Consider the following 26729-nt stretch of genomic DNA (forward strand, 5'->3'; position numbering starts at 1 on the left):
AGAGGATACGTGAGAATTTAGATAACGTTCCTTTAACCCTTTCCTAATGATAAGAATCTGGATGGTCATTTAATTGGGTTATCTCCCTTTAAACACATATTATAAGTACTGATAAAATGCTTTACCGCTACGGAAAAAGCCAAGCAAGTCAGGGTTTCACCCACTTGTATTAAGGGGTTATTTTCCCTATCCCAAAAAAAGTAATCTAACCATAGAGTAGAGGATAATTTGCTAGGACCCTATCACTATATAATGATTGAACATTAAGAATGAGTGCCCGGTTTGCCCATGACTTATTTTCGTTAATGCGACGGGTCCCTGGTGTAGGTCGGCGCATACATTTTTTCATATCTCATTGGTTCTTTATTCTCTTTTTAGGTTTATTTATGAAACAGAACATCACAACGGCATAGCGGAGCTGCTGGAAATCCTCGGGAGGTGGGTACATTTCATGCATGTATTTGATTTATGCACTTCGGCAGGGAAGCAAACATGAAATGCTGTATGAGCAGAAGGGGGTCTTCAACGTAGCTGAAAATTACCACAAAGATGAGAAGAGGGTCACGCATTTCACTCACCGCCATCTCCAGTCAGATAGTGCCCCTGGTGGCCACCCTCAGAAAAAGCAAACATTTTAGTTGACAACTCTACAAACATGAAATCTTCTTATAACAGAAGACAAATGCCCTGTATTCATCAATCTGTTCTGTTGCTTATATAGCGCCAGCATATAGTGCAGCATTGTACAGAGTCACCGTTACTAACATTGCCTGCCTCCAGGGTGCTTACAATCTGACATACCATTGCAGTATGTTTTTGGATTTACTCTTACATTGGCAGACGGAACATCTTCTCATCACTGGTTTGGTCATTACTACCTCCATAATGGTTGAGATGCGCTGTCTGCTGCTATCGAGCAGCCATAATTGAAATTCTGTTTATTCTGTGTTCCAGTATAATTAATGGATTTGCCTTACCATTAAAAGAAGAGCACAAGATATTCTTACTGAAGGTGTTATTACCGTTACACAAAGTGAAGTCACTCAGCGTCTACCATCCACAGGTAACAGCCCCGTCCTTGCCATGAAGATGCCCAAATACATGAGATGGCTCCTCTGGCTTCCCCCCTACACATGACTGCTCAGCTTTGTCATGTGGTTTTGGCAGGGAAAGTAATATAAACTGATATTCAGTGAACGAGTACTCGCAGGAACACTCATAGCTGACTGGCTGTATAAAAGGGCCACCAATCACCAGTGAAACTGAGCCGGCATCATTGTCGGCAGACACTGGCTGTGTTACATCGCCATCCTCTGCCTCCAAGAGCAGCTGTGGGTGGCGCTGAGATCCACCTGCTACCGTTAGCTTCTTATATGGCGCTGTGCTCCACCTGCTACCGTTAGCCTATTAAATGGCGCTGAGCTCCATCTGCTACCGTTAGCCTATTAAATGGCGCTGGGCTCCACCTGCTGCTGTTGACCTCTTGTATGGCGCTGAGCTCCACCTGCTGCCGTTAGCGTCTTGAATGTCGCTGCGCTCCACCTGCTGCTGTTTGCTTCTTGAATGTCGCTGTGCTCCACCTGCTGCAGTTAGCCTCTTGTATGGCGTTGAGCTTCACTTATTACCGTTAGCCTTTGGTATGGCGCTGAGCTCCACCTGCTGCCGTTAGCCTCTTGTATGGCGCTGAGCTCCACCTGCTGCCGGTAGCCTTTTATATGGAGCTGAGCCCCACACTTGAAGCTGTTAGCCTCTTGTATGGTGCTGAGCTCCACCTGCTGCCGTTAGCCTCTGGTATGGCGCTGAGCTCCTCCTGCCGCTGTTAGCCTCTATATGCACCCATTGGCCTCCCTGCGACGTGATTGCAGGGATCGATGGTTTTGATGCCGGGGATCAGACGAAGAACTTAGAGCCTACCATTACAGTACTTCCTTGGTTGTTTTTCATAGGTAGGAAACAGTGATTTTTGCTACAGATAATACCTATGGGGCTAAAAAAATAAAGTGAAGAAATAAGTTTTAAAAAAAAGTAAATAAAAATTCATATTTTTTCCCGCTTTAACAATAAAGAAATAACAATAAAGCCTCCTCACTCCATAAAAGTTCGATCTATCAATAGATTACATTTAGTAACCAAATCAAAAGGCACTATAAAGAGAAAATAAAATAGTACAGGCAGAATTGCAGATTTTTTGTCACAATGCAATAATGTCAATAAAAATTTCAGATCAGGGCAAAAAAAGACCTCGCTCAGCTCCTTCAGCCGAAAAATGAACACATCAAGTCTCGTATAGTAACAGCACAAGGAAAAAATATTTGTGTGTACAAATTGAGTTTTTTGTTAGTTTTTTTACCATTTAAATTAAAAAAAATTCAAAACATCGTGGAATAGCTTTTTTCTTTTAAATTTTTTGCAAAATTTCACTTCACGTGTATATTTTTTTTCTAATTCTTTCACAAGAATGAGCAGTAAACTAATTGGTGTCATTCAACTTTACAGTTCATTTCACAAACACCAAGCCCTCATACAGCAATGTAGACAGAAGAATAAAAAATAGGTGGGGCTCCTGGGAGAGGGGGGGGGGCAGGGGGGGTTTAACCCCTTTACCCCCGAGGTTGGTTTGCATGTTAATGACCAGGCCAATTTTACAGTTCTGACCACTGTCCCTTTGAGGTAATAACTCTGGAACGCTTCAATGGAATCCCGGTGATTGATATTGTTTTCTCTTGATATATTGTACTTCATGATAGTGGTAAAATTTCTTTGATATGAGTTGCATTTATCTGTGAAAAAAAAAAAGGAAATTTGGCAAAAATTTTGAAAATTTCACAATTTTCCAGCTTTATATTTTCATGTCCTTAAATCACAGAGATATGTCATACAAAATAGTTAATAAGTAACATTTCCCACATGTTTACTTTACATCAGCACAATTACTCTGTCGCCTAATTGGGGGACACAGAACCTTGGGTGTTATGCTGCTGTCCACTAGGAATCATAGAATCGTAGAGTTGGAAGGGACCTCCTGGGCCATCTGGTCCAACCCCCTGCTCAAAGCAGGATTCGCTAAATCATCCCAGTCAGATGTCTGTCCAGCCTCTGTTTGAAGACTTCCATTGAAGGAGAACTCACCACTTCTCGTGGCAGCCTGTTCCACTCATTGATCACTCTAACTGTCAAAAAGTTTTTTCTAATATCTAATCTGTGTCTCCTCCCATTCAGTTTCATCCCATTGCTTCTAGTCTTTCCTTGTGCAAATGAGAATAAAGTTGATCCTTCTACAATGTGACAGCCCTTTAGATATTTGTAGACAGCTATTAAGTCTCCTCTCAGTCTTCTCTTTTGCAAACTAAACATTCCCAAATCCTGCAACCTTTCCTCATAAGACAGGGTTTGCAGACCGGTCACCATTCTGGTCGCTCTTTTCTGAACTTGCTCCAGTTTGTTGATGTCTTTTTTAAAATGTGGTGCCCAAAACTGGACACAATATTCCAGATGAGGTCTGACCAAAGAGGAGTAGAGGGAAATAATGACTTCACGTGATCTAGACTGTATGCTTCTGTTAATACATCCTAGAATTGCATTTGCCTTTTTTGCTGCTGCATCACACTGTTGACTCATATTCAGTCTGTGATCTATTAGTATACCCAAGTCTTTTTCACATGTGCTGTCACTTAGCCCTATTCCTCCCACTCTATATATGCTTTTTTCATTTTTATTGCCCAGATGAAGTACTTTGCATTTCTCCCTGTTAAAAACCATTCTGTTAGTTGCTGCCCACTTCTCCAGTTTATTTAAATCTTTTTGAATCCTCTCTCTCTCTTCTCTAGTATTAGCTATCCCTCCTAGCTTTGTGTCATCAGCAAATTTAATCAGTTTACCCTCAATTCCTTCATCTAAATCGTTGATAAAGATGTTGAACAATACAGGGCCCAGGACAGAGCCCTGTGGTACCCCACTTGAGACATTCTTCCAACTGGATGTGCAGCCATTTACGACCACTCTTTGGGTCCGATCACTAAGCCAGTTATGAATCCACCTAACAGTTGCCTTGTCCATTCCATACTTAGTCATTTTTTCAATAAGGATTGTATGAGAGACTTTGTCAAATGCTTTGCTGAAGTCAAGATATACTATATCTACAGCATTTCCTTGATCCACCCAATCAGTGATACCGTCATAGAAGGAAATTAAGTTAGTCTGACATGACTTATTAGTTACAAACCCATGCTGACTCTGTTTAATCACTTCATTCTTATCCAGGTATTGACATACATGTTGTTTAATAATTTGTTCAAAGATCTTTCCTGGTATAGAAGTCAGACTCACCGGCCTATAGTTTCCTGGGTCCACCTTCTTCCCCTTTTTGAAGATAGGAACAACATTTGCTGTTCTCCAGTCTTCTGGCACTTCTCCTGTTCTCCAAGAATTTTCAAAGATTATGGAGAGGGGTTCAAAAATTTCTTCTGCTATCTCCTTCAGTACTCTGGGGTGTAATTCATCTGGACCTGGAGACTTGAATTCATTTAGGTTAGCTAAGTGTTTCCTCACTATCTTTCTGTTTATAGATATCCTGGATTCTTCTATTCCCTTAATAGGACAGTGGATAACAGTTGATGTTGCATTTCCTTTCTGAGAGAAAACAGATGCAAAATAGGAATTTAAAAGTTCAGCCTTCTCAACATCCTGTCTTACCATTTCATCATTTTCATCCTGTAAAAATCCTATAGCATCTTTGACTTTTCTTTTACTTTTGACATATCCCCAAAATCCTTTATTATTGCTTTTGACATCTCTTGCAAGCCTCAGTTCATTTTCAGCTTTAGCTAATCTGATTTGTGCCCTGCAGGTTCTGCAGACAGCATTATATTCTTCTTTAGATATGCCTCCCTCTTTCCATTTTATAAACATTTTTTTCTTCCTTTTTAGCATGTGCTTAAGTTCTGTGTTCATCCATCCTGGTTTCCTTAAATGCTTCCTATTCTTCCCTCTTTTCGGAATTGTTAACAACTGTGCTTTGAGAATTTCATTTTTCAAGATTTCCCATCCTTCCTGGACATTTTTGTCTTTAAGGATATCCAGCCATTGGATCCCTCCAATTCTCTTTCTGAATCCCTTAAAATCTGCCTTTCTGAAATCTAACCTTGACGTCTGAGTCTTCACAGGTCTTCCGCCTCTAGTTATCCAAAATTCTAAAATAGCATGGTCGCTACCTCCTAGGGTCCCAGCCACTTTTACCTCCTCAACCATTTCCTCCCTGTTTATAAGGATTAGATCCAAGGTAGCAGTTCCCCTTGTTTTCTCCCTTACCTTTTGGAAGATAAAGTTGTCAGCAAGAGAGGATAAGAATTTCCTTGACCTGTTAGTTTTGCCTGAGAGAGATTCCCAACAAATGTCTGGATAGTTGAAATCTCCCATGACAACTATGTCATATTTTTTGGAGAACTTGGCCATCTGATGCATAAAGAGTTCATCCATATCTTCGGCTTGCACAGGCGGCCTGTAGTAAATGCCTACAATGGTGTCCTTTCCATTGTTCTGTCCTTGTATTCTTACCCAAACAGTTTCCACAGAACTCCCAGTCTCTGAAGCTTCAATCTCTGTGCAGATATACGCGTTTCGAACATACAATGCGACACCCCCTCCTCGTTTATCAAGTCTGTTTCTTGCAAATAAGTTGTATCCTTCTAGTCTTGTATTCCAATCATGTGTATTGTCCCACCAAGTTTCAGTGATTCCAATGACATCATATTTCTTTTCCTGTGTTAGTAGTTCCAATTCTCCTTGTTTGTTGCCCATGCTTTGTGCATTAGTATAGAAACATTTTAGTTTGTGATTGGTTTCTCTTTCTCCAATATTTTTATTAATTATATTCTTTCGTCTTTGTTCTTCCTTTCCACTTCTAATAGCAGAGTTCTCAATAGCATTTGTCAGGTGTATGGCTTTTTCTGGTCTTTTGCTTCCCTTCCCATGTTGTTCTAGTTTAAAGCTCTCCTTACAAGTGTAGCAAGGCGACTTCCAAATTCATGCTTTCCAGTCTTCGTAAGGTGCACCCCATCTCTAGCAAGTAGTCCATCGTATAAGTAGTTCACTCCGTGATCCAGAAATCCAAATCGTTGCTGACGGCACCATCGACGTAGCCAGTTGTTCACCTGCAGAATCTTATTCCACCTCCTTGTTCCATGGCCATCCACTGGGAGGATGGAAGAGAAGACCACCTGCGCTCCCAGTTCTTTCACTTTCTTGCCTAAGTTTTCAGTCTCTGCAGATGGTTTCCAGGTCGTTTCTTGCGGTGTCATTTGTCCCCACATGTAGTAGCAGGAATGGGTAGTCATCTGTAGCTCTGAAGAGTCCTGATATCCTGTCAGACACATCTTTAATTTTTGCACCTGGAAGACAGCACATTTCTCTTGAAGTTATATCCGGTCTGCAGATAGCGGCCTCTGTTCCTCTCAGCAGGGAATCCCCCATGACCACCACTCTCCGTTTCTTCTTCACAACATTTTTCTTTCTCCATCCAGGAGGACTCTGAGGGCGTACAAGGTTGCTGTTTGTTGGCAAAGTCTTATCCTGATGTATTTCTTCATCGTTTTCCTGCGTGAGAGCCTGGTACTGGTTTCTGAGCAGTATGGGTGCTGACTGCCTCCTGATCCTCCTGCTTCTCTGGGTCACATGTCTCCATTCCTCTTCAGGTGCACTTCGAATTTCTTCTCTTTCTGTAACATGAAGAGATAATTCTGCTCTGTCCAAGAACTCTTCACCTTCCTTAATGATCTTCAACGTAGCTAACCTCTCTTCGAGATTTTGCAACTTTTCCTCCAACAGGGACACAAGCTTGCATTTGTGGCATGTGAAGTTTGGCTTTTCCACTGGTAAATCTGTGAACATGTAGCAAGAAATGCAGCTCACCAAATGGCTCCTGGCCTCTTCCATCTTGAGATTTCTTAAAAACGATGAAAGATGACCAAATTTCTGATTTCCTCTTTTCAGCTGCAACGGCCAAAACCCAGTGATCGTTGAGCTCGCGGAGACTCTTCACTTATCCCAGAAGGCACTGGGAATATGCAAATGATCTCCTCAAGACTCTTCCCCTGGTTTTCCGATTTCCTCTTTTCAGCTGCAACGGCCAAAACCCAGTGATCGTTGAGCTCGCGGAGACTCTTCACTTATCCCAGAAGGCACTGGGAATATGCAAATGATCTCCTCAAGACTCTTCCCCTGGTATAGGAGGCGACACTATGCATAATCTGAAAAAGATTAACTTTGGCTCCTCCTCTGCAGTATACACCCCTGGACGGCGTCAGCCTTCTCCAGTTTTTGCTTAGTGTCGCAAGGAGGCACACCTTTTTTCTTCCGTTTTTTTCCTTTTTTTCACGGAAATACAGATGAAGAAAAGTGGGTCTCCAGCGAGACTCCCGGCATGGCTCCCTCCTCGGTCCCCTATTAGGGGTACCCGGTTGAGGTCGAGGTGGTTTTTCCCCATGTCGCTCCCTCCCCAGTCCCACGGGTCCTGGTTCGAGGTTGAGACCCCCCTCCTTCCCCAACCCCTTTAAGGGGTCTGGGTTGAGGCGAGGATGAAGACCCCCTGACGGTGACAGACGCACCCTCCCTAATCCCCCGCAGGGGGTATTAGGTTGAGACGCCTCAGGTAGGGTCGGAGATCAGGCAGCATTACGCAGCTTCCAGGGACCCCAGGCTGGCTGAGGGATCCTGTTGGCGCCAGGGGGAGGGTGCGGACTGGATGGCACAGCAGAGACAGGGTTTTTCTGCGTCCCTGTCTCTGCAACAGCAGCGGCTCCATAGCGCTTCAGGGGCGCCCCATACAAAAACCGCTACCCCTGCTACCCCCACCGCTATCCAGTCGACCATTCTGGGGGGTCTGGTACAAATCCGCCCCCCCCCCCCCCGGACTACCGCGCCGCTCTGGAGCCCTCCTGGGCATCAGGCTTCTAATTTAGGCCGCGGCTTCGGCCGCCTTTTCCCCGCCCCCCGGATGACCAAATGACACGCTGGAGTGTCATAGAAGGGGCGGATTGAGGCAGAAAGGGCGCGTTTTTACACAGCCCAGCGCGCCCTTTTCAGCTCTCCGCCCCCTCCTCTCTCTCCTCAGAGCCCCGGTGGCCATTTTTTCTGGATGAGATCCAGGAGAGGAGCATCACAGCGGTCTCCGGGGGGCACAGAACTTGGATCTGTCGGCGCTGGACCTAGGGGCACACCGGTGGGGTAAGCTCACACCTGGGTTCTCATTACTCAGCTGTGAATCTATACTTCCTATAAGGCTTTCTGTGGGTTCCCTCTGCGTAGCCACCCCTGTACGATCCCTTATAGCCAGCCTCTGTGCACTATGCCGGGCTCAAGGAAGAGAACCAGGCAGGAATATTTCTATGCATTCTGCACAGCCTGCAAAGCCACACTCCCTAGTGGCAGCACGTATCCGCACTGCCGGGACTGCATCCTGAACTCTGGGTCAGAACCCCAGGGAGTCCCTACTGACGCTTCAGTGTCACAGGCCACGCCGGAATGGGCAACTCAGATGTCTCAGTCTATGTCACAGTCCATAGACAACCTAACTGCTACATTACTACAAGCTCTGCAGAGTCGGGCCCCGGCTATGGACGGTACACAGCAAACGGACAGCTTGTCTCAGGAACATGCTGCTTCCGACTCTCACAGACGTAAGCGGACCCACAGGTCTCGATCACCTAAGTCGCACTATAGCACAAGGTCGTCCCCCTCTAGGGAGGGACAGCGTCATTCCAGGTCTCCTGGGCAGTCCCCTGCCACAGACAGACAGTGCAATTTACCACAGGGATCCCCCACCACAGAAGACCCCCGCCCCAGGTCCCCCTCCAGGGATCACCTTAGCGAGGCACAGGATTCGGGCATCTGTGACTCCGACTCAGATAATGAAACGGTCAGGTCCGTGGTACCTTCTCCCCCTAGCAATACAGCGCTAGTCGAGGACATAATTTCTGCCATTCATCGGGTGCTAAAAATTCCAGAGTCTCCCCCGGAAGTCCCAGAACATAGGATTTGCTTCGAAAGTGTTCAAAAACCACCTAAGGTCTTCCCTAATCATGATGAGTTTGAGAAAATACTTACCAAACAGTTTGCGCAGCCTGACAAAAAATTCGCTAATCGCAAATATTTGGAAGCGAAGTACCCCTTCCCACAGAAAGACACCAAACAATGGACAGATCCACCTGAAGTGGACCCTCCGGTTTCTAGGCTAGCAGCGCAGACTTTACTCTCTCTGCCGGATAGCTCAACCCTCAGGGACGCAGCAGACCGGCAAGTAGAACGCATGGCTCGTTCTATTTTCGAAGCGGCAGGCGCCTCTCTGGGCCCTGCATTTGCTTCAGTTTGGGCATCCAAGTCCATCCTGGCTTGGGCCGAAAAACTACAGGAGGGTCTTCAGGCTTCAAATCCTGAACTCTCGGACCAATCGGTCCAGATGGCAGTGGTAGCAGACTACATGATTCATGCAGCCCTGGATTCCGCCAGAGGTGTAGCGGGAATAGCATCTAACGCCATCACGATCCGACGCATCCTCTGGCTGCGAGAATGGAAAGCGGATGCGGCCTCAAAGAAGTCCCTCACGCGACTTCCGTATTTTACTGGAAGACTTTTCGGCGAAAAGTTGGACACCATGATAGCCAATGCCACTGGGGGTAAGAGTACCTCTCTCCCTCAACTAAAACCGAAACGCACGTTTAAACGAAGAAACCAGACGCGATTCCGATCCTTTCGGAATTCCTCAGGCTGGTCCGTTTCGCGCCCAGTGCAAAACCGCAACCGTTCTCCACGCAGAGACAACCCACGGACGCAGCAGCGACCGGACAGGGCTTGGCAGTCGAAAGCAGGCCAAGCGAAACCCAAGGGAGGAAAACCTCAGAACTTCACTTCATCATGACTCGAGACCTCCGGAAGACACCCCACCAGTAGGCGGCCGACTTTTACTCTTTCAGCAAGTCTGGCTGCCTATTACAGAAGACAGGTGGGTCAGGGAAATAGTGTCTTCCGGATACAAGATAGAGTTCACTTCCGTTCCACCGAACCGGTTCTTCCTTTCTGTTCCTCCAACACCACCAGAAAAGGCTCGTGTTTTCCACCAAGCGGTTTCCTCTCTCCTTCAATCAGGAGTTGTGGTGCCGGTTCCCGCGAACGAGAGATTCCGAGGATTCTACTCAAATTTGTTCGTAGTCCCCAAGAAAGGAGGCGGCGTCCGACCCATACTGGACCTAAAACAGCTCAACAATTACGTACGGGTCCGTCATTTCCGCATGGAGTCCCTCCGGTCCATCATTGCATCCATGGAGCAGGGAGAATACCTCGCCTCCATAGACATACAGGATGCGTATCTCCACATACCAATTGCTCCCGCCCACCAAAGGTTTCTCAGGTTCGCGGTCAACCAAAACCACTACCAGTTTGTCGCCCTTCCGTTCGGACTCGCCACGGCTCCAAGAACGTTCACCAAAGTCATGGCGGCCACCATGGACGTCCTGCACTCAAGAGGCATCCTAGTCGTCCCGTACCTGGACGACCTCCTCGTCAAGTCTCCCACTTTCAAAGACTGCGAGGTCAGTGTCTCAATCACTCTAGACACTCTGAGTCGCCTGGGATGGCTAGTCAACCTACAGAAATCGTCGACCATCCCAACTCGGACTCTAACATTCCTGGGAATGGTATTCGACACCGCCAGGGGCCTGGTGCTCCTTCCCAAGGACAAGACACTGGCCATCCGTCTGGGAGTTCGCACACTCCTTCGCAGTCCTCCTCGATCTCTCCGGTTTGCCATGAGAGTCCTCGGCCGGATGGCAGCAGCAATAGAGGCAGTGCCATTTGCCCAGTTTCACCTCAGGGTCCTTCAACTAGCCATACTCAGATCTTGGGACAGGAACCCCTTCTCCCTCGACAGGGAGTTCAGGTTGACGTCATCAACCAGGAGGTCCCTGCATTGGTGGCTCAAACCAACCTCACTTACACGAGGGAAGCCATTCCTCTCAGGACAATGGAAGATCCTGACTACCGATGCAAGCCTGACAGGCTGGGGGGCGGTGCACCTACATCACAGGGCACAGGGCAAGTGGTCACCGAGGGAAGTGACATTGCCCATCAATGTTCTGGAAATCAGGGCCATTCTCTTGGCACTGAGAGCCTTTCATCACTTGCTTGCAGCCTCGCACATACGGATACAGTTGGACAATGCCACGGCTGTGGCATACGTGAACCACCAAGGCGGGACCCACAGCCCCCAGGCGATGAGAGAAGTGGCTCATATCCTCCGCTGGGCGGAAGACACAAGGTCGGTACTTTCTGCGGTACACATTCCGGGTGTAGAAAACTGGGAAGCCGACTTCCTAAGCAGGCAAGGAATGGACTCGGGGGAGTGGTCTCTCCATCCCGAGATTTTTTACCAGATCTGTCAACGCTGGGGAACCCCGGATGTGGACCTAATGGCATCCCATCTCAATACCAAGGTTCCCAATTTCATGGCCAGGACACACGACCCGCGGTCGCTCGGAGCGGATGCCCTGGTCCAGGACTGGTCCCAGTTCCGACTCCTGTACATTTTTCCACCCCTCCCCCTAATCGCCAGGGTCGTGAGGAAGATCAAGCAAGAGGGAGTTCCGACCATCCTCATCGCGCCAGACTGGCCCAGACGTACTTAGTACGCCGACATCGTCCAACTTACGGCAGACGCCCCCTGGCGTCTACCCGACCGTCACGACCTTCTGTCTCAAGGTCCGTTCTTCCACCAGAATTCAGGGGCTCTCAATTTGACGGCATGGCCCTTGAAACCTGGATTCTAACCCAGGCAGGTTTTTCACCAGCAGTCATTACAACTATGATCAGGGCAAGGAAGCCTGCCTCCGCCAAGCTCTATTATCGTACCTGGAGAGCTTTCTTTTCTTGGTGCGAATCTCATGGACAAGTCCCACTCCCTTATTCCCTCCCGAAGGTACTAGGTTTTCTTCAATCGGGCCTAGATGCCAAGCTATCCTTAAGTTCGCTTAAGAGTCAGGTGTCGGCGCTTTCAGTCCTTTTTCAAAAGCGCATTGCTATTAAACCGCAAGTAAGGACTTTCATCCAGGGAGTTTCCCGATTGGTTCCTCCCTACAAACGTCCGCTGGATACGTGGGACCTCAATCTGGTCCTGACAGCATTGCAAGCTCCACCCTTCGAACCTCTTAGAGGAGTTCCACTCTCCATTCTGTCTCAGAAAGTGGTTTTTCTAGTGGCGATCACCTCGTTACGCAGAGTGTCGGAATTGTCAGCACTTTCCTGCAGACGGCCTTTCCTAGCCTTTCACCAGGACAAGGTGGTTCTCCGCACGGTACCATCCTTCCTTCCGAAGGTTGTGTCCAACTTTCACCTTAATGAAGAGATTTCACTGCCTTCCCTTTGCCCGGTTCCGGTTCATAGAGTGGAGAAGGCTCTGCATACACTTGACCTCGTCAGAGCATTGCGAATTTACGTGTCCAGGACTGCACCTTTCCGGAAATCTGATTCCCTCTTCATTCTTCCGGAAGGTAGTCGCAAGGGGTTGCCGGCTTCCAAGGCTACCCTTGCCAGGTGGATCAGGTCCACCATACATGAGGCCTACCGACTTAACAGTTCCCCTCTTCCAGCCGGTATCACGGCACACTCTACACGGGCAGTAGGGGCCTCCTGGGCCATTCGGCATCAGGCTTCGGCAAAACAAGTGTGCAAGGCGGCCACTTGGACTAGCCTACACACGTTTACGAAACACTACAGTGTTCATACCCAGTCCTCAGCGGATGCGAGCCTGGGTAGACTGGTTCTGCAGGCGGCAGTACCCCAAGTCTTGGGGACTGTCAGTACAATATTCGTCCACTGCTTCCCACCCAGGGACTGCTTTGGGACGTCCCAAGGTTCTGTGTCCCCCCAATTAGGCGACAGAGTAAAGGAGATTTTTGTGTACTCACCGTAAAATCTCTTTCTCTTAGCCTTTAATTGGGGGACACAGCTCCCACCCTGTTGCCCTTACGGGCCGTTGTTTCCTGTTGAGTTCTCATATTGTTCTTTGAGCTCGTACATAGTAGCCTTCTTACAGGCATGGTTATGTTATTTGGTTACGTTCCTCCTTATGCTTTGGCACAAAACTGGAGAAGGCTGATGCCGTCCAGGGGTGTATACTGCAGAGGAGGAGCCAAAGTTAATCTTTTTCAGATTATGCATAGTGTCGCCTCCTAGTGGACAGCAGCATAACACCCAAGGTTCTGTGTCCCCCAATTAAAGGCTAAGAGAAAGAGATTTTACGGTGAGTACACAAAAATCTCCTTTTTGGAACCCAAATTTTTTTTGTTAGGAACTTATAAGGGTTAAAAGTTGACCAGCAATTTCTCATTTTTCAAAACCATTTTTTTGGGGGGAGCACATCACATTTGAAGTCACTTTGAGGGGTCTATATGATAGAAAATACCCAAAAGTGACACCATTCTATAAACTGCACCCCTCAAGGCACTCGTGTATGGGTATGTTCCCATGGTCAGTAAACGCTGCAGGTTGGACGTTGCGTACTTCCGCAGTGTCAAAATTGCAGCAGCCACATGTCACAGCATAGTGGATGGGATTTCATGAAATCCCATCTCCACTGTGCATCCTGAGACACCTCCGGCTTCCCTGCGGAGACGCACATGTCTTTCTAGACCACAGCATGTCAATTTATGTAGCCGGAGACACTCAGTCTCCGCTGCATAAATTACCCATTAACTATCATTAGATGCCGTAAAACCGTATTGGTTTCTTAGTCTCATGCGTATTAAGTGTGGTAACGCAGCTTACTATGCATGTGCACTAATTTAACTAACGTCTTGCCTTGTTTCAGCCGGAAGTTTGCGTACGCTGCAGTTCTTGCGATGAGCTGAGCTGACCGTGAGAACTGCCGTGCACGTGACCGCCGGGAACGGGGTTATCTCCGGTCACTAGCCAAGTTCAGTCAGCTGACCTTGAGAACTGGAGTGCACGTGACCACCTGTGACAGAGTTATCTCCAGTCATCAGCTTAAAGCTCCACTGTGTCTGGATGGTGGCATAATGCCACCGTTCAGCCAAAGGCATACAGATGTAGCAGAGCTGGACTTGTCGTGGGACAGCATCTGTATCTTCTTGGCAGACAGGTATATGAGAGGCTGAGGAAATGAGAAAGCGCAATAGGGTCTTATCCGGGTGGTGTTAGGAATAAAATGATAAGAAATTTACTCACCTTTTCCAGGGGAGATAAAAGCGCATAAATGGACTGTCAGCTGCTGCACGCCCGAAGGTCCACTCCGTGACCGCCAATGTGAATCCTTATGGATAAGATATTTTTCGGACTTACTGTGCGCTGCTTGACAAAGTTCAGTAGTACAGGATGAGAGGTTTTAACTGTTTAATTCCCAACGCGTTTCGAAGTTTCTATTACTTCTTCCTCAGGGGATGACATTTTTAGGTGTGCCAATTGTGGGGCAGCTACGGGCTGCTGTTTTTAGGCTGGTGAGGGCCAAAATCCATGGGCCTTGCCGGCTTGAGAATAGCAGGTCGCAGCTGTCTGCTTTTTCCTTGGCTGGTTAACAAAAATAGGGGGACCCCACGCTTTATTTTTTTGGCGGAGATCCCACTATTTTTGCTAATCATCCAAGCTAAGCAGACTGCTGTGGCCTGGTATTATCAGGCTGGTAAGGTTTTTGGATATTGGATCATTAACAGCCTGAAATACCAGTACCAGTAGTGTGCTTTACTCTGGTTGGTTAAAAGGCACCTGACAGCACTTTTGGCCAATATAAGATCCGGCCAGTGCCTTTCAGGGCTTATCTACAGCATTCTTTACTGTTTCGGCGCATGGCAGTGCTCGGAAGGGAAGGAGCGCCGTTTTACTTTTTCAACGCAGAATTGGCTGGAATTGAGATTTCGCCATGTTGCATTTGCAGAGCCCCTGTGCCTAAACAGTGGAAACCCCCTACAAGTGAAACCATTTTGGAAACTAGACCCCCTAGGGAACTTATTTAGATGTATGATGAGCATGTTGAACCCCCCCCCCCCCCAAGTGCTTCACAGAAGTTTTTAACATAGAGCCGTGAATATGAAAAATCATATTTTTTCCACGAAAATAATCTTTTCGCCCCCAATTTTTTATTTTACCAAGGGTAACAGGAGAAATTATACCCCATATGAAGGGGAATACTACTTTTGAGGCACAGAAGGAAAGAGGTGTCATATTGGAGTTTATATTTTGCTGGAATGGTTGGAGGGTGCCATGTCACATTGGCGGAGCCCCTGAGGTGCAAGAACAACAGAAACCTACTATATGTGAGCTAATTTTACAAACTACACTCCCCAATGAATTCATCTAGGGGTGCAGTGATCACATTGACACCACATCTGCTTCACCAAATTTATACCACCTCACAGAATTTTATACCACTGAGCGGTGAAGAAAGAATAAAATACATTTTTACCAGTAAAATGTTGTTTTAGCCCCAAGTTTTTAATTTTTCTAGGGGCTAATAGGAATTTTTTTTTGCAATACAATGAGGTCCATATTTTCCTGAGAGCTCCAATACCTTTCATGTAATCAGGAAATATTTTTCAGGCACAGTGCAAAGCTCAGAAGGAATGGAACGCCAGATTTTACTGTTATAGTTTGCAGGTGCCATGACCCACTGGGAGAGCCCATGAGGTGCCAGAACAGCAGAACCCCCATAAGTGACCCCATTTTACAAACTACCCTTCTCAATGAATTCATCTAGATGTGCAGTGATCATGTTGACACCACAGGTGTGTCACAGAATATTATACCATTGGGCAGTGAGGACAAATTCACAACATTTTTACCACCCAAATTTTGTTTTAGCCCCAGATTTTACATTTTCACACAAGTGGGTAAAAATGGCACCAAAATTTGTCCCACAATTTCTACTGAACGTGGGAATACCCCATATACACCCTGCTTAGGCCTGTTTCACACTTCAGTTTTTGTCCATCAGTCAAGATCCGCCGTTTTGCCAAAAAAAGGATCCGCCATTTTGTTTGGCGGATCCGTTTTTTCCCCCATTGAGTTGCATTACCGGCGGATCTTGACGGATGGCCATCCGTTGGATCCGCTTTTTTGCGGATCCGTCCAAATTTTGCCGTCCACCGACATGCCCGAACGGAGCATGTAACGTTTTTTCGGCCGGCAGGATCCGCACTTCACACTGCGCATGCCCGAAAGTCTTCACTCAGCCGGAAATTTAACCCTAAAGTCTGTTCTGGCGGTGGAAAAACCACCATGGTTACTTACCGGTAGCCGGTTTTTCCGGAACCCATGACAGCACCACATGAGAGAGGGATCCGCCCCGCCAGGACAGGAACCTACTGAAATATAAGGGGCGGCACCTCTCCCCCGCTTCAGTTGGATTACAGAGCATTGAGAGGACTTCCCGGTTAGTTACATGTTTATCCAACACCACATCACACAAATACACTCGACTATTGTGCACACCCATACGGTGAAAAAAGGGGGGGGAATATACGGGTGCTGTCATGGGTTCCGGAAAAACCGGCTACCGGTAAGTAACCATGGTGGTTTTCCCTTCACCCATGACAGCACCACATGAGAGATTTTTGGAGACTTCGAAACACCTTAGGGAGGGACCACCGCTTGCAGCACCCTTCTACCAAAGGTCAAGTCAGCCGAGGAGGATAGATTTAATCTATAGTGCTTAAAAAAGGTTGAGGGTGAGGCCCAGGTAGCGGCCTTACAAATTTGCTCAATTGATACCTCTGCCTTTTCAGCCCAGGAGGTCGCCACGGCTCTGGTGGAATGAGCCTTGATGCCATCAGGAATCGGAACACCACTAGCTGAGTAGGCTACACTAATGGCCTCCCTAATCCATCTGGCAATAGTCCCTTTCGATACTCCATAACCTTTCCTGGCACCCTGGAAGGCTACAAATAGGGACTGGGACCTCCTCCACTGGCTGGTTACTGATATATACTCTAAGAGGGCTCTTTTCACATCTAGATTATGGAATTTCTCCTCTCCTGGGTTTTTCGGATTTTCACAGAAGGAGGGGAGGACGATTTCCTGGCTACGGTGAAAATCCGACACCACTTTCGGTAAATAAGCAGGGTCTGTTTTTAGGACAATTCTGTCCTGGTATACCTGGGTATACGGTGGACTAACTGATAGGGCCTGCAGGTCACTTACCCTACGTGCCGATGTAAGGGCCACTAGAATAATGGTTTTTAGGGTAAGATATTTCACTGATAGTTGTTGTACTGGTTCAAATGGTTCCTTTGTGAGAGCTTCTAACACAAGGTTTAAATCCCAGGGAGCCATTCTTTGCGATGGGACTGGTCTAGACCTGTGGCAGGATTTAATAAACCTAGCTATCCATCTGTTTGCCGCTATGTTACAATTATATAGAGCGCCTAGCGCTGAAACTTGTACTTTGAGTGTATTTACCGCTAGGCCTAGCTGTAGACCTGCCTGTAAGAACTCTAAGATAGTCTTGATCGGGGGTTCTTGGTCTAATGGTTTCCCCAGAAACTGCAGAAACTTATTCCATATTCTACCGTATATATTAGTTGTTACTGGCTTCCTACTTTTCATCAGTGTAGCCACCAACCCAGGGGAGAATCCTCTATTACTTAAAAGTGACCTTTCAAATTCCACGCCGTCAGATGGAACCCCTTGACTTGCGTGTGGAATACCGGACCCTGAGCTAGCAGGTCTGGAATCTCTGGCAGTACCCACGGATCTGAGAGGGACATTATCTGTAGTAGTGAGAACCATGGCCTTTTTGGCCAGAACGGGGCTATTAAGATCACTCTGGCCTGATCTTCCCTTATCTTTTTCACTACTACTGGGATTAGAGCTACCGGAGGAAAGGCATAACTTAGCTTGAAATCCCACGGAATTTGCAAAGCGTCCACTGCCCATGGCTCTTCCTTTGGGTTCAGTGAACAGAATCTTTTTACCTGCCTGTTGCTTCTGTTGGCAAAGAGGTCTATTATTGGCTCTCCCCAAAGATGTACTATCTTTTGGAACACTACCCGATTCAGGGTCCATTCCCCCTGTTTTAGTGTGTTGCGGCTTAGGAAATCGGCTTGTGTGTTTTCTACCCCTCTGATGTGTAGGGCTGATAGGGAGTGTAGGTGTCTCTCTGCCCTGTGAAAGATCTCGTTGGTTTCGAGCATTAGGGAGCGTGACCTTGTCCCTCCCTGGTGGTTGATGTAGGCTACTGTTGTGCTGTTGTCCGACATAATCCGGACATTGCGGCCTTCTAGAGTGGGCATGAATATCCTTAGGGCTCTGTTTACTGCCCGTAGCTCTCTTAGGTTGGAGGATGCGTTTTGCTCTAGGTGTCCCCAGGGTCCCTGGGCTACCTGTCCCCTTAGGTGCGCTCCCCACCCCGAGGAGCTTGCGTCTGTCATTATCACGTCGGACACTGGCTTCTGCCACGATGTCCCTGTTAATAGGTTTGCTCTGTCTAGCCACCATCTGAGAGAGCCTTTGGTTTTTACGGAAAGTTCCAGCCTTCCTTCTAAACAGCCTTTTAGCGACTTCTGTGCTGATACGACCTCTGCTTGTAGTTGACGGGTATGAAATTGTGCCCATCTGACCGCTGGGATACAGGCCGTCAGAGTGCCCAACAAGGACATTGCCCCTCTCAGGGTCGTGTGAGGTTGATCTATTGTTGCCAAGATCATATCCCTTACCTTTTCCACCTTGGCGTCTGGTAAGAGACAAATTTGTTGATTTGAGTCCAAGATGAAACCTAAGAACATTTGCCTTTGTAAGGGTTGTAGCCTTGACTTCTTGACATTCACCATCCAGCCGAGATTCCGTAGGGTATCTATCACCCTTTCTACTTGCTCTGTGCAGTGACGTTCTGAGTTGCCCACAATTAGAAAATCGTCTAGGTAGGGTATTATAATTGTGTTGTGGATGCGGAGGAATGCTGTCATCTCTGCAACTACTTTTGTAAACACCCTTGGTGCTATGGATATGCCGAATGGAAGGGCTCTGAACTGAAAATGTTTGAGGTTGCCCCGAATGTAGAGCGCTACCCTTAAGTATTTTTGGTATTCTGAATGGATCGGGATGTGGTAGTAAGCATCCTTTAGATCGACTACCGCCATGAAGCAGTTGTGGTGTAACAGCCTTATAGCTGAAGTCACTGACTCCATTTTGAAGGTTTGGTTCTGTATCCAACGGTTGAGGCCTCTCGGGTTTATAATCGTCCTGAACGAATGATCCGTTTTTTTTTATTAGAAAGAGGGGCGAGTAGAAACCCCTTCTTTCCTGTCCTCTTGGGACCTCGATCAGGACATGTTTGTCCAGCAGTCTTAGGATCTCTGCCTCTAAGGCCAACTGTTATTCTACCCCTCTCCTGACGGGGGTCACCACAAATGATGCTCTTGGCTGTTGAAAAAAGGGGAATTTTAAACCTTCCTTTATGATGTTTAAAATCCAAGTATTGGAAGATATATTTTCCCAGGCCTGACCAAACAGCATCAGTCTCCCCCCTACGGGGATGCCGGCGTCATTGAGGGGACTTTTCTGCGGATGAAGCGGCTCCCCCGAACATGAATCCAGACTCTTTCTTCCTCTTGTCTTCCCATCTTTTCCGATCTCCCAGAGGCCGGCCTCTATTGAATTTCCCCCTCCGAAAGGGCGGTCTTCTTTGATCTCCCTGAAACCTGGGGAAGCCCTTCTTATCACCCGCTTTTTCTAGGATTTCGTCCAGATTTTTTCCAAAGAGAAATTGTCCATCACATGGAAGGGAGCATAATTTGGCTTTTGATTGTAGATCTCCCGGACACCCTTTAAGCTATAACGCACGCCTTGCAGCATTTGATAGTCCCGCTGCTCTCACCGTCAACCTCATGGAATCGGCCGAGGTGTCGGCTAAAAAGGCGGCTGCTCCGTGTAGCAGATACATGTCTCCTAAAATTTTCTCCCTAGACATCTTGGAAGCAATTTTTTCTTCTAGCTGCTGTAGCCAGATCATTAAAGACTGGGCTGTACAGGTACCGGCTATCGCAGGTTTTAGTCCCCCCGCTGTTGCTTCCCAAGCATGCCTTAGGTAGGAGTCTGCTTTCTTATCTAGTGGATCTCTTAGTACTCCTGAGTCCTCTAGGGGCAGGGCCGACCTTTTGGATGACCTGGATACTGCCGCATCGATTTTTGGGACCTTGTCCCATATTTCCGTATCCTTAGGGTCAAAGGGATATCTCCTTTTTGAGGAGGAAGGAAGGCTACCTGATTTTTCAGGCTTCTTCCACTCCCTTTCGATGAGCGCCTGGACTTTTTCATTAACTGGAAAGGTGCGTTTCTTCCTTTCCTGTAACCCACCAAACATTACATCTTCTAGGGATTTGGTCGCTTTTTCCTCCTGAAGGCCCATAGTTGACCTAATGGCTTTAAGGAGACTATCAGTATCCTCAACCGGAAAACACGGTCTGCCCCCTGTGTCACTATCCGAGGAGGAAGAGGACATGCGCTCAGCCTGATATTCGGACGAGGAGGAGTCTGATGAAGAACTTGGGGAGTTTCTTCTACTTTTTTTCTTTTTCTTTAATAATAATTTAAGTGAACCTTCCACCTCTGATTTTATGACAGATCTGAGGTGAGTTGCTAGGCTCGGCACTTCCTCTGCCACTGTTTGCTGTATACAGCTAGCGCAAAGGTTTTTTTGCCAATCTTTCGCTAGCGGGTTCTGGCATATCGCACACTCCCTATTATTTCTTTTGCTCCCTGCTTTTTTGCCTTTCACCTAAGGAAGCAAATAACACACAAAAAGGACCCTATTAATAATGGTCTAACATTCACGAAGATCCACTCACCACCCACAAAATCGGGTACCGGGCTGGAAGGCTGCGCTGGAGCATGTGGTCTGTGTTCTCTCGATCTCGAGGAATCATTTGATCTATGGCTCGGACGGCTGCTGCTCTTACCGCTCGAACGGCTTCCGTGCCGAGGTCTGCGACGGGGGTAGAGACAGTGGGGACGGTGAGCGTTCCTGCTGTGACCCCATTGTAACAGCCCGGCCGTTCTGCTCCTTGCCTCCTTTAAATAGGCCCCGGTGAGCGATCCTTTTGACCCTCCACCCTGCGACCGCCGGCCATTCTTCTTTTTTTTTTTTTTTTCTTCTTCTTTTGTGGCCGGCGCCGCACTAGGCGCCATGTCCGTCGCGTCCGTGACGTCAGTCGGCGCATACCCAAGCTGCACCGCGCCGCTGACGTCAGGCGCCGGAAGTCGCGCCCGGCTTCCCCTGTCCCAGGGAGAAGGAGCGAGCGGGCAGGGGGAGGGAGGCACGGAGGAGCGCCCCGAATGGAGGCCGCCTTACCGCACCCGCACGAACCCGGGGCCTGCTGGAGGAACCCCGGGGACTGCGCTTCCGGGCGCCGACGGCCAGCGCTGCAGGTAAGCTGACCTGCTCTTCCCGCGCCGGGACGGCCCTGGGTCCATGTCTTCATCCATGGCAGGCACCGCCGCTGTCAGCCTGGGATCCCGCTCCAGGACAGGAACCCAACTGAAGCGGGGGAGAGGTGCCGCCCCTTATATTTCAGTAGGTTCCTGTCCTGGCGGGGCGGATCCCTCTCTCATGTGGTGCTGTCATGGGTGAAGGGAAAAAACAATTCTCTCTTTCTCTGTGGCATCCGTTCACATCATTTAGCAACTGATCCACTTTCCGCCATTTTGACGGATTTTAACTGACACAAAAAGACTGAAGTGTGAAACAGGCCTTAGCCTCACGGCGAGAGGAACGGCGCGCTATCTGCCTATTCAAGTGAATGGGTCTGTGCACTTGTCAGTGTGTTTCCATTCTGACGTCTTTTTCAATGTTGGCACATGCCACCAAATGTCCTGCACATATGCATAACACACATGGATGTCATCCGAGTGACACGCATCGGCGCCGGGAAGAAGGCCGCTCCTGGCACCTAGTGGCGAGTGTCAGCTGTCAGAATCATCTGACATGCAACCTGCACCTCCGTGTGTGCGGACGATCGCGATGATGTAATATTTCGTCCATGGTCAAATTGGCCCAGGTCACATGAGCGGAATATTACGTCCGATGTCAGAAAGTGGTTAAATTCTTTTCATCGCAAAATTATGTGTGTCTCATAGTCCTGAGGCAGCTTCAGTGATGGAGGAAAACACTTGACATCGCCTCCTTCCGGATAAAAGAGGGAGCCGCTCTTTCTTCTCCTGTCTGATGCTGAGCTATGTGATCTGTGAAGAGGAAGCAGCCGGCACCTGTACGGAAGCGGCAGATCCTGAGAACTGAAGGACCTTCCACCTGATTAACCCAATGACCATTCACATCATGTGACTGGTAACATGACCTGAAAGGTCCTTAAGTTAGTTATGTGGAAGGTCCTTCAGCTATTCGTGCATGTGTAGCAGGGCTGTGTGTGGCTGTGTGCACGTGTAGCAGGGCTGTGTGTGGCTGTGTGCACGTGTAGCAGGGCTGTGTGTGGCTGTGTGCACGTGTAGCAGGGCTGTGTGGCTGTGTGCACGTGTAGCAGGGCTGTGTGCACGTGTAGCAGGGCTGTGTCTGTGCACGTGTTGCAGAGCTGTGTGTTTCTGTGTGCACGTATAGCAGGGTTGTGTGTGGCTGTGTGCACGTGTAGCAGGGCTGTGTGTTTCTGTGTGCACATGTAGCAGGGCTGTGTGTTTCTGTGTGCACATGTAGCAGGGCTGTGTGTGTCTGTGTACGTGTAGCAGGGCTGTGCACGTGTAGCAGGGCTGTGTCTGTGCACGTGTTGCAGAGCTGTGTGTTTCTGTGTGCACGTATAGCAGGGTTGTGTGTGGCTGTGTGCACGTGTAGCAGGGCTGTGTGCACGTGTAGCTGGGCTGTGTGTCTGCACGTGTAGCAGAGCTGCGTGTGTGTGCACGTGTAGCAGAGCTGTGTGTGTGCATGTGTAGCAGGGCTGTGTGTGTCTGCGTGCACGTGTAGCAGGGTTGTGTGTCTGCGTGCACGTGTAGCAGGGTTGAGCGTGGCTGTGTGCACGTGTAGCAGGGCTGTTTGTGTCTGTGTGAACGTGTAGCAGGGCTGTTTGTGTGTCTGTGCACGTGTACCATGGCTGTGTGTGTCTGTGTGCGTGTGCGCGAGTAGCAGGGCTGTGTGTGTCTGCAAATGTAGCAGAGCTGCGTGTGTGTGCACGTGTAGCAGAGCTGTGTGTGTGCATGTGTAGCAGGGCTGTTTGTGTCTGCGTGCACGTGTAGCAGGGTTGTGTGTGGCTGCGTGCACGTGTAGCAGGGTTGTGTGTGGCTGCGTGCACGTGTAGCAGAGCTGTGTGTGTGCACGTGTAGCAGAGCTGTGTGTCTGTGCACGTGTAGCAGAGCTGTGTGTCTGTGCACGTGTAGCAGAGCTGTGTGTCTGTGCACGTGTAGCAGAGCTGTGTGTCTGTGCACGTGTAGCAGAGCTGTGTGTCTGTGCACGTGTAGCAGAGCTGTGTGTCTGTGCACGTGTAGCAGAGCTGTGTGTCTGTGCACGAGTAGCAGAGCTGTGTGTCTGTGCACGAGTAGCAGAGCTTTGTGGGTCTGTGTGCACGTGTAGCAGGGCTTTTTGTGTCTGCGTGCACGTGTAGCAGGGCTGTGTGTTTGTGTGCACGTGTAGCGTGGTTGTGTGCACGAGTAGCAGGGTTGTTTGTGTCTATGTGAACGTGTAGCAGGGCTGTTTGTGTCTGTGCACGTGTAGCAGGGCTGTTTGTGTCTGTACACGTGTAGCAGGACTGTGTGTCTGTGTGCACGTGTAGCATGGCTGTGTGTGTCTGCACGTGTAGCAGAGCTGCGTAAGTATATGTACATGTCTAGCAGAGCTGTGTGTGCATGTGTAGCAGGGCTGTGTGCATAAAATGCAATGCTGGGAAACACGAACAGATCTATTACCGACATATTTTACCCTACTGCATTAAAATTAGTGATGATGACCCCTCCACCTTTACACCAGCAAGCAGATGTTTTAATTAATAGGAAAAATGTTTTTCATATTTTCTACTGTCTAAACCTGGGGTGCATCTGAGTCCGAAAAATGCGGTAATTCTCCATATATCTCCTCCCTTATGTACACCACTCCACAGCAACAAAGGTGCCCCGAGCCGCCCTTTAAACCCATGCGGCCGGCCATCAAAGCCAAGTGTTTTGTGAGAGCGGCAGTTGGGAGACATGTAGAGAGGACACAAGGGGTTTCGCCTCTTTTTCAATAAAAAGGTGCAAAATGAGTCCAATAGGTAAATAAATTAGATGTAACTGTAAAAAGCAAAATCTACCCCTGGCTGCATGTCCGATGGCTCAGAATTCCCCTTACATGAAGACATTGACTTTCATACAGAAAATGCACATTTCTTGTATGTTTTATTTGTCCGTATGTGTTTTTATTCATTGCTTTTTCTTCTTTTAGCTGGCGTATTGTGTCGTTCAGTTTTTGGAGAAGGACAGTACACTGACCGAACCGGTAAGTTTCAGGTGTCTTTGTGGGAAAATCAGAATAATCCTCATTATTGTACTGGAAGGAAACTAGGGAGGGTAGATGATATGGATGCAGTGAGGAAATAGGTGAGGATAATGTCCCCTCTGGGGACTGATCGTGTGTATTGCCCTTTCCTGCAGGTGGTGATGGCGCTGCTGAAATATTGGCCGAAGACCCACAGTCCTAAGGAAGTTATGTTTTTAAATGAACTAGAGGAAATTTTAGATGTCATAGAGCCCTCGGAGTTTGTGAAGGTGATGGAGCCGCTCTTCAGACAGCTGGCCAAGTGCGTGTCCAGCCCCCATTTCCAGGTTTGCCAAGCCCCTACCTAATTGTGTTACCTTGTAAGAAACCTGCACCTTATTGTGTTACCTTGTAAGAAACCCTCACCTTATTGTGTTTCAGGTGGCGGAGAGAGCGTTGTACTATTGGAATAACGAGTACATCATGAGCTTAATCAGCGACAATGCAGCTAAAATCCTTCCCATCATGTTTCCATCCTTGTACCGCAACTCCAAGACACATTGGAATAAGTAAGAAAACCTTTTCTTCTGCCCGTCACCATTATTTTGTTGGCCATGGGTTGTATGTGGCCTCTATGGAGCCATGAGTGGCACGGAGAGGCAGCCTCTACATCTTCTGCATGGCCCCAACCTAGACGCATCAATAAATGGAAGGAGTAAATCTCCATGTAGGTGGTCATGTCCTAGTGATGTACCAACTTTTCATCAGTGAGGGTCCGACCTGAACTCTACATTGTTTTGTTCACCCACTATGCCCATGAGACGACGTTCACAGTTGTGTGTATGCCATGGGCCTTTTCCTTTTGGGTTTTGTCAGCAGTTGGTCCCAGCAAACAAAATTTATATATATATATATATATATACTAGCTGAAGAGCCAAGTGCTGCCCGGGCATAGTAGCTCACTACGATTATAACAAATAACAACAAATTATAATGAATATATGTATATAAAGATAGATGGATGATGCTGAGTGTATAGCCCCACCCACTCCGCATAGCCACATTCACTATAATATCCCACATCATCCCGTCAGAGCAACCGGACTACTACCCCTAATATTCCACATCATCCCGTCACAGCCGCTGGAATACTACTCCTAATATCCCACATCATCCCGTCACAGCCGCCAGACTACTAACCCTAATATCCTACATCATCCCGTCAGCCAGAGCCACCGGACTTATACCCCTAATATCCCACATCATCCCGTCAGAGCCACCGGACTACTACCCCTAATATCCCACATCATCCCGTCAGAGCCACAGGACTACTACCCCTAATATCCCACATCATCCCGTCACAGCCGCCGGACTACTACCCCTAATATCCCACATCATCCCGTCATAGCCGCCGGACTACTACCCCTAATATCCCACATCATCCCGTCACAGCCACCGGACTACTAACCCTAATATCCTACATCATCCCATCGGCCAGAGCCGCCGGACTACTAACCCTAATATCCTACATCATCCCGTCAGCCAGAGCCACCGGACTACTACCCCTAATATCCCACATCATCCCGTCAGAGCCACCAGACTACTACCCCTAATATCCCACATCATCCCGTCAGCCAGAGCCACCGGACTACTACCCCTAATATCCCACATCATCCCGTCACAGCCGCCGGACTACTACCCCTAATATCCCACATCATCCCGTCACAGCCGCCGGACTACTACCCCTAATATCCCACATCATCCCGTCACAGCCACCGGACTACTAACCCTAATATCCTACATCATCCCGTCAGCCAGAGCCACCGGACTACTACCCCTAAAATCCCACATCATCCCGTCAGAGCCACCGGACTACTATCCCTAATATCCCACATCATCCAGTCACAGCCGCCGGACTACTACCCCTAATATCCCACATCATCACAGCCGCCGGACTATTACCCCTAATATCTCACATCATCCCGTCACAACCGCCGGACTACTGCCCCTAATATCCCACATCATTCCATCAGAGCCACGTGACTACTAGCCCTAATATCCCACATCATCCCTTCAGCCAGAGCCATCGGACTACTACCCCTAATATCCCACGTCAGCCAGAGCCACCGGACTACGACTCCTAATATCCCACGTCAGCCAGAGCCACTGGACTACTACCCCTAATATCCCACATCATTCCGTCAGAGCCACCGGACTACTACCCCTAATATCCCACATCACCACATCATCCCATCAGCCAGAGCCATCGGACTATCACCACTAATATCCCACA

At 48.2% G+C, this 26729-nt stretch overlaps 1 protein-coding gene across 3 annotated transcripts in view; it reads left to right on the top strand.

Moving 5' to 3' along the window:
- Positions 1-26729, top strand: part of PPP2R5C (protein phosphatase 2 regulatory subunit B'gamma) — a 100585-nt gene that overhangs the window by 66186 nt on the left and 7670 nt on the right. For all 3 annotated transcript variants that reach the window (XM_073577995.1, XM_073577997.1, XM_073577996.1), the window contains 5 exons: positions 379-438; positions 955-1063; positions 24404-24457; positions 24613-24783; positions 24878-25005. In XM_073577995.1, coding sequence (XP_073434096.1) covers positions 379-438; positions 955-1063; positions 24404-24457; positions 24613-24783; positions 24878-25005 — 522 coding nt within the window. The remainder of the gene's footprint in view (positions 1-378; positions 439-954; positions 1064-24403; positions 24458-24612; positions 24784-24877; positions 25006-26729) is intronic.

The sequence above is a fragment of the Dendrobates tinctorius genome, unplaced genomic scaffold (genome assembly GCF_039654945.1).
Source record: "Dendrobates tinctorius isolate UK_male_01 unplaced genomic scaffold, ASM3965494v1 ptg000058l, whole genome shotgun sequence".
NCBI classification, from domain to species: Eukaryota; Metazoa; Chordata; class Amphibia; order Anura; family Dendrobatidae; genus Dendrobates; species Dendrobates tinctorius.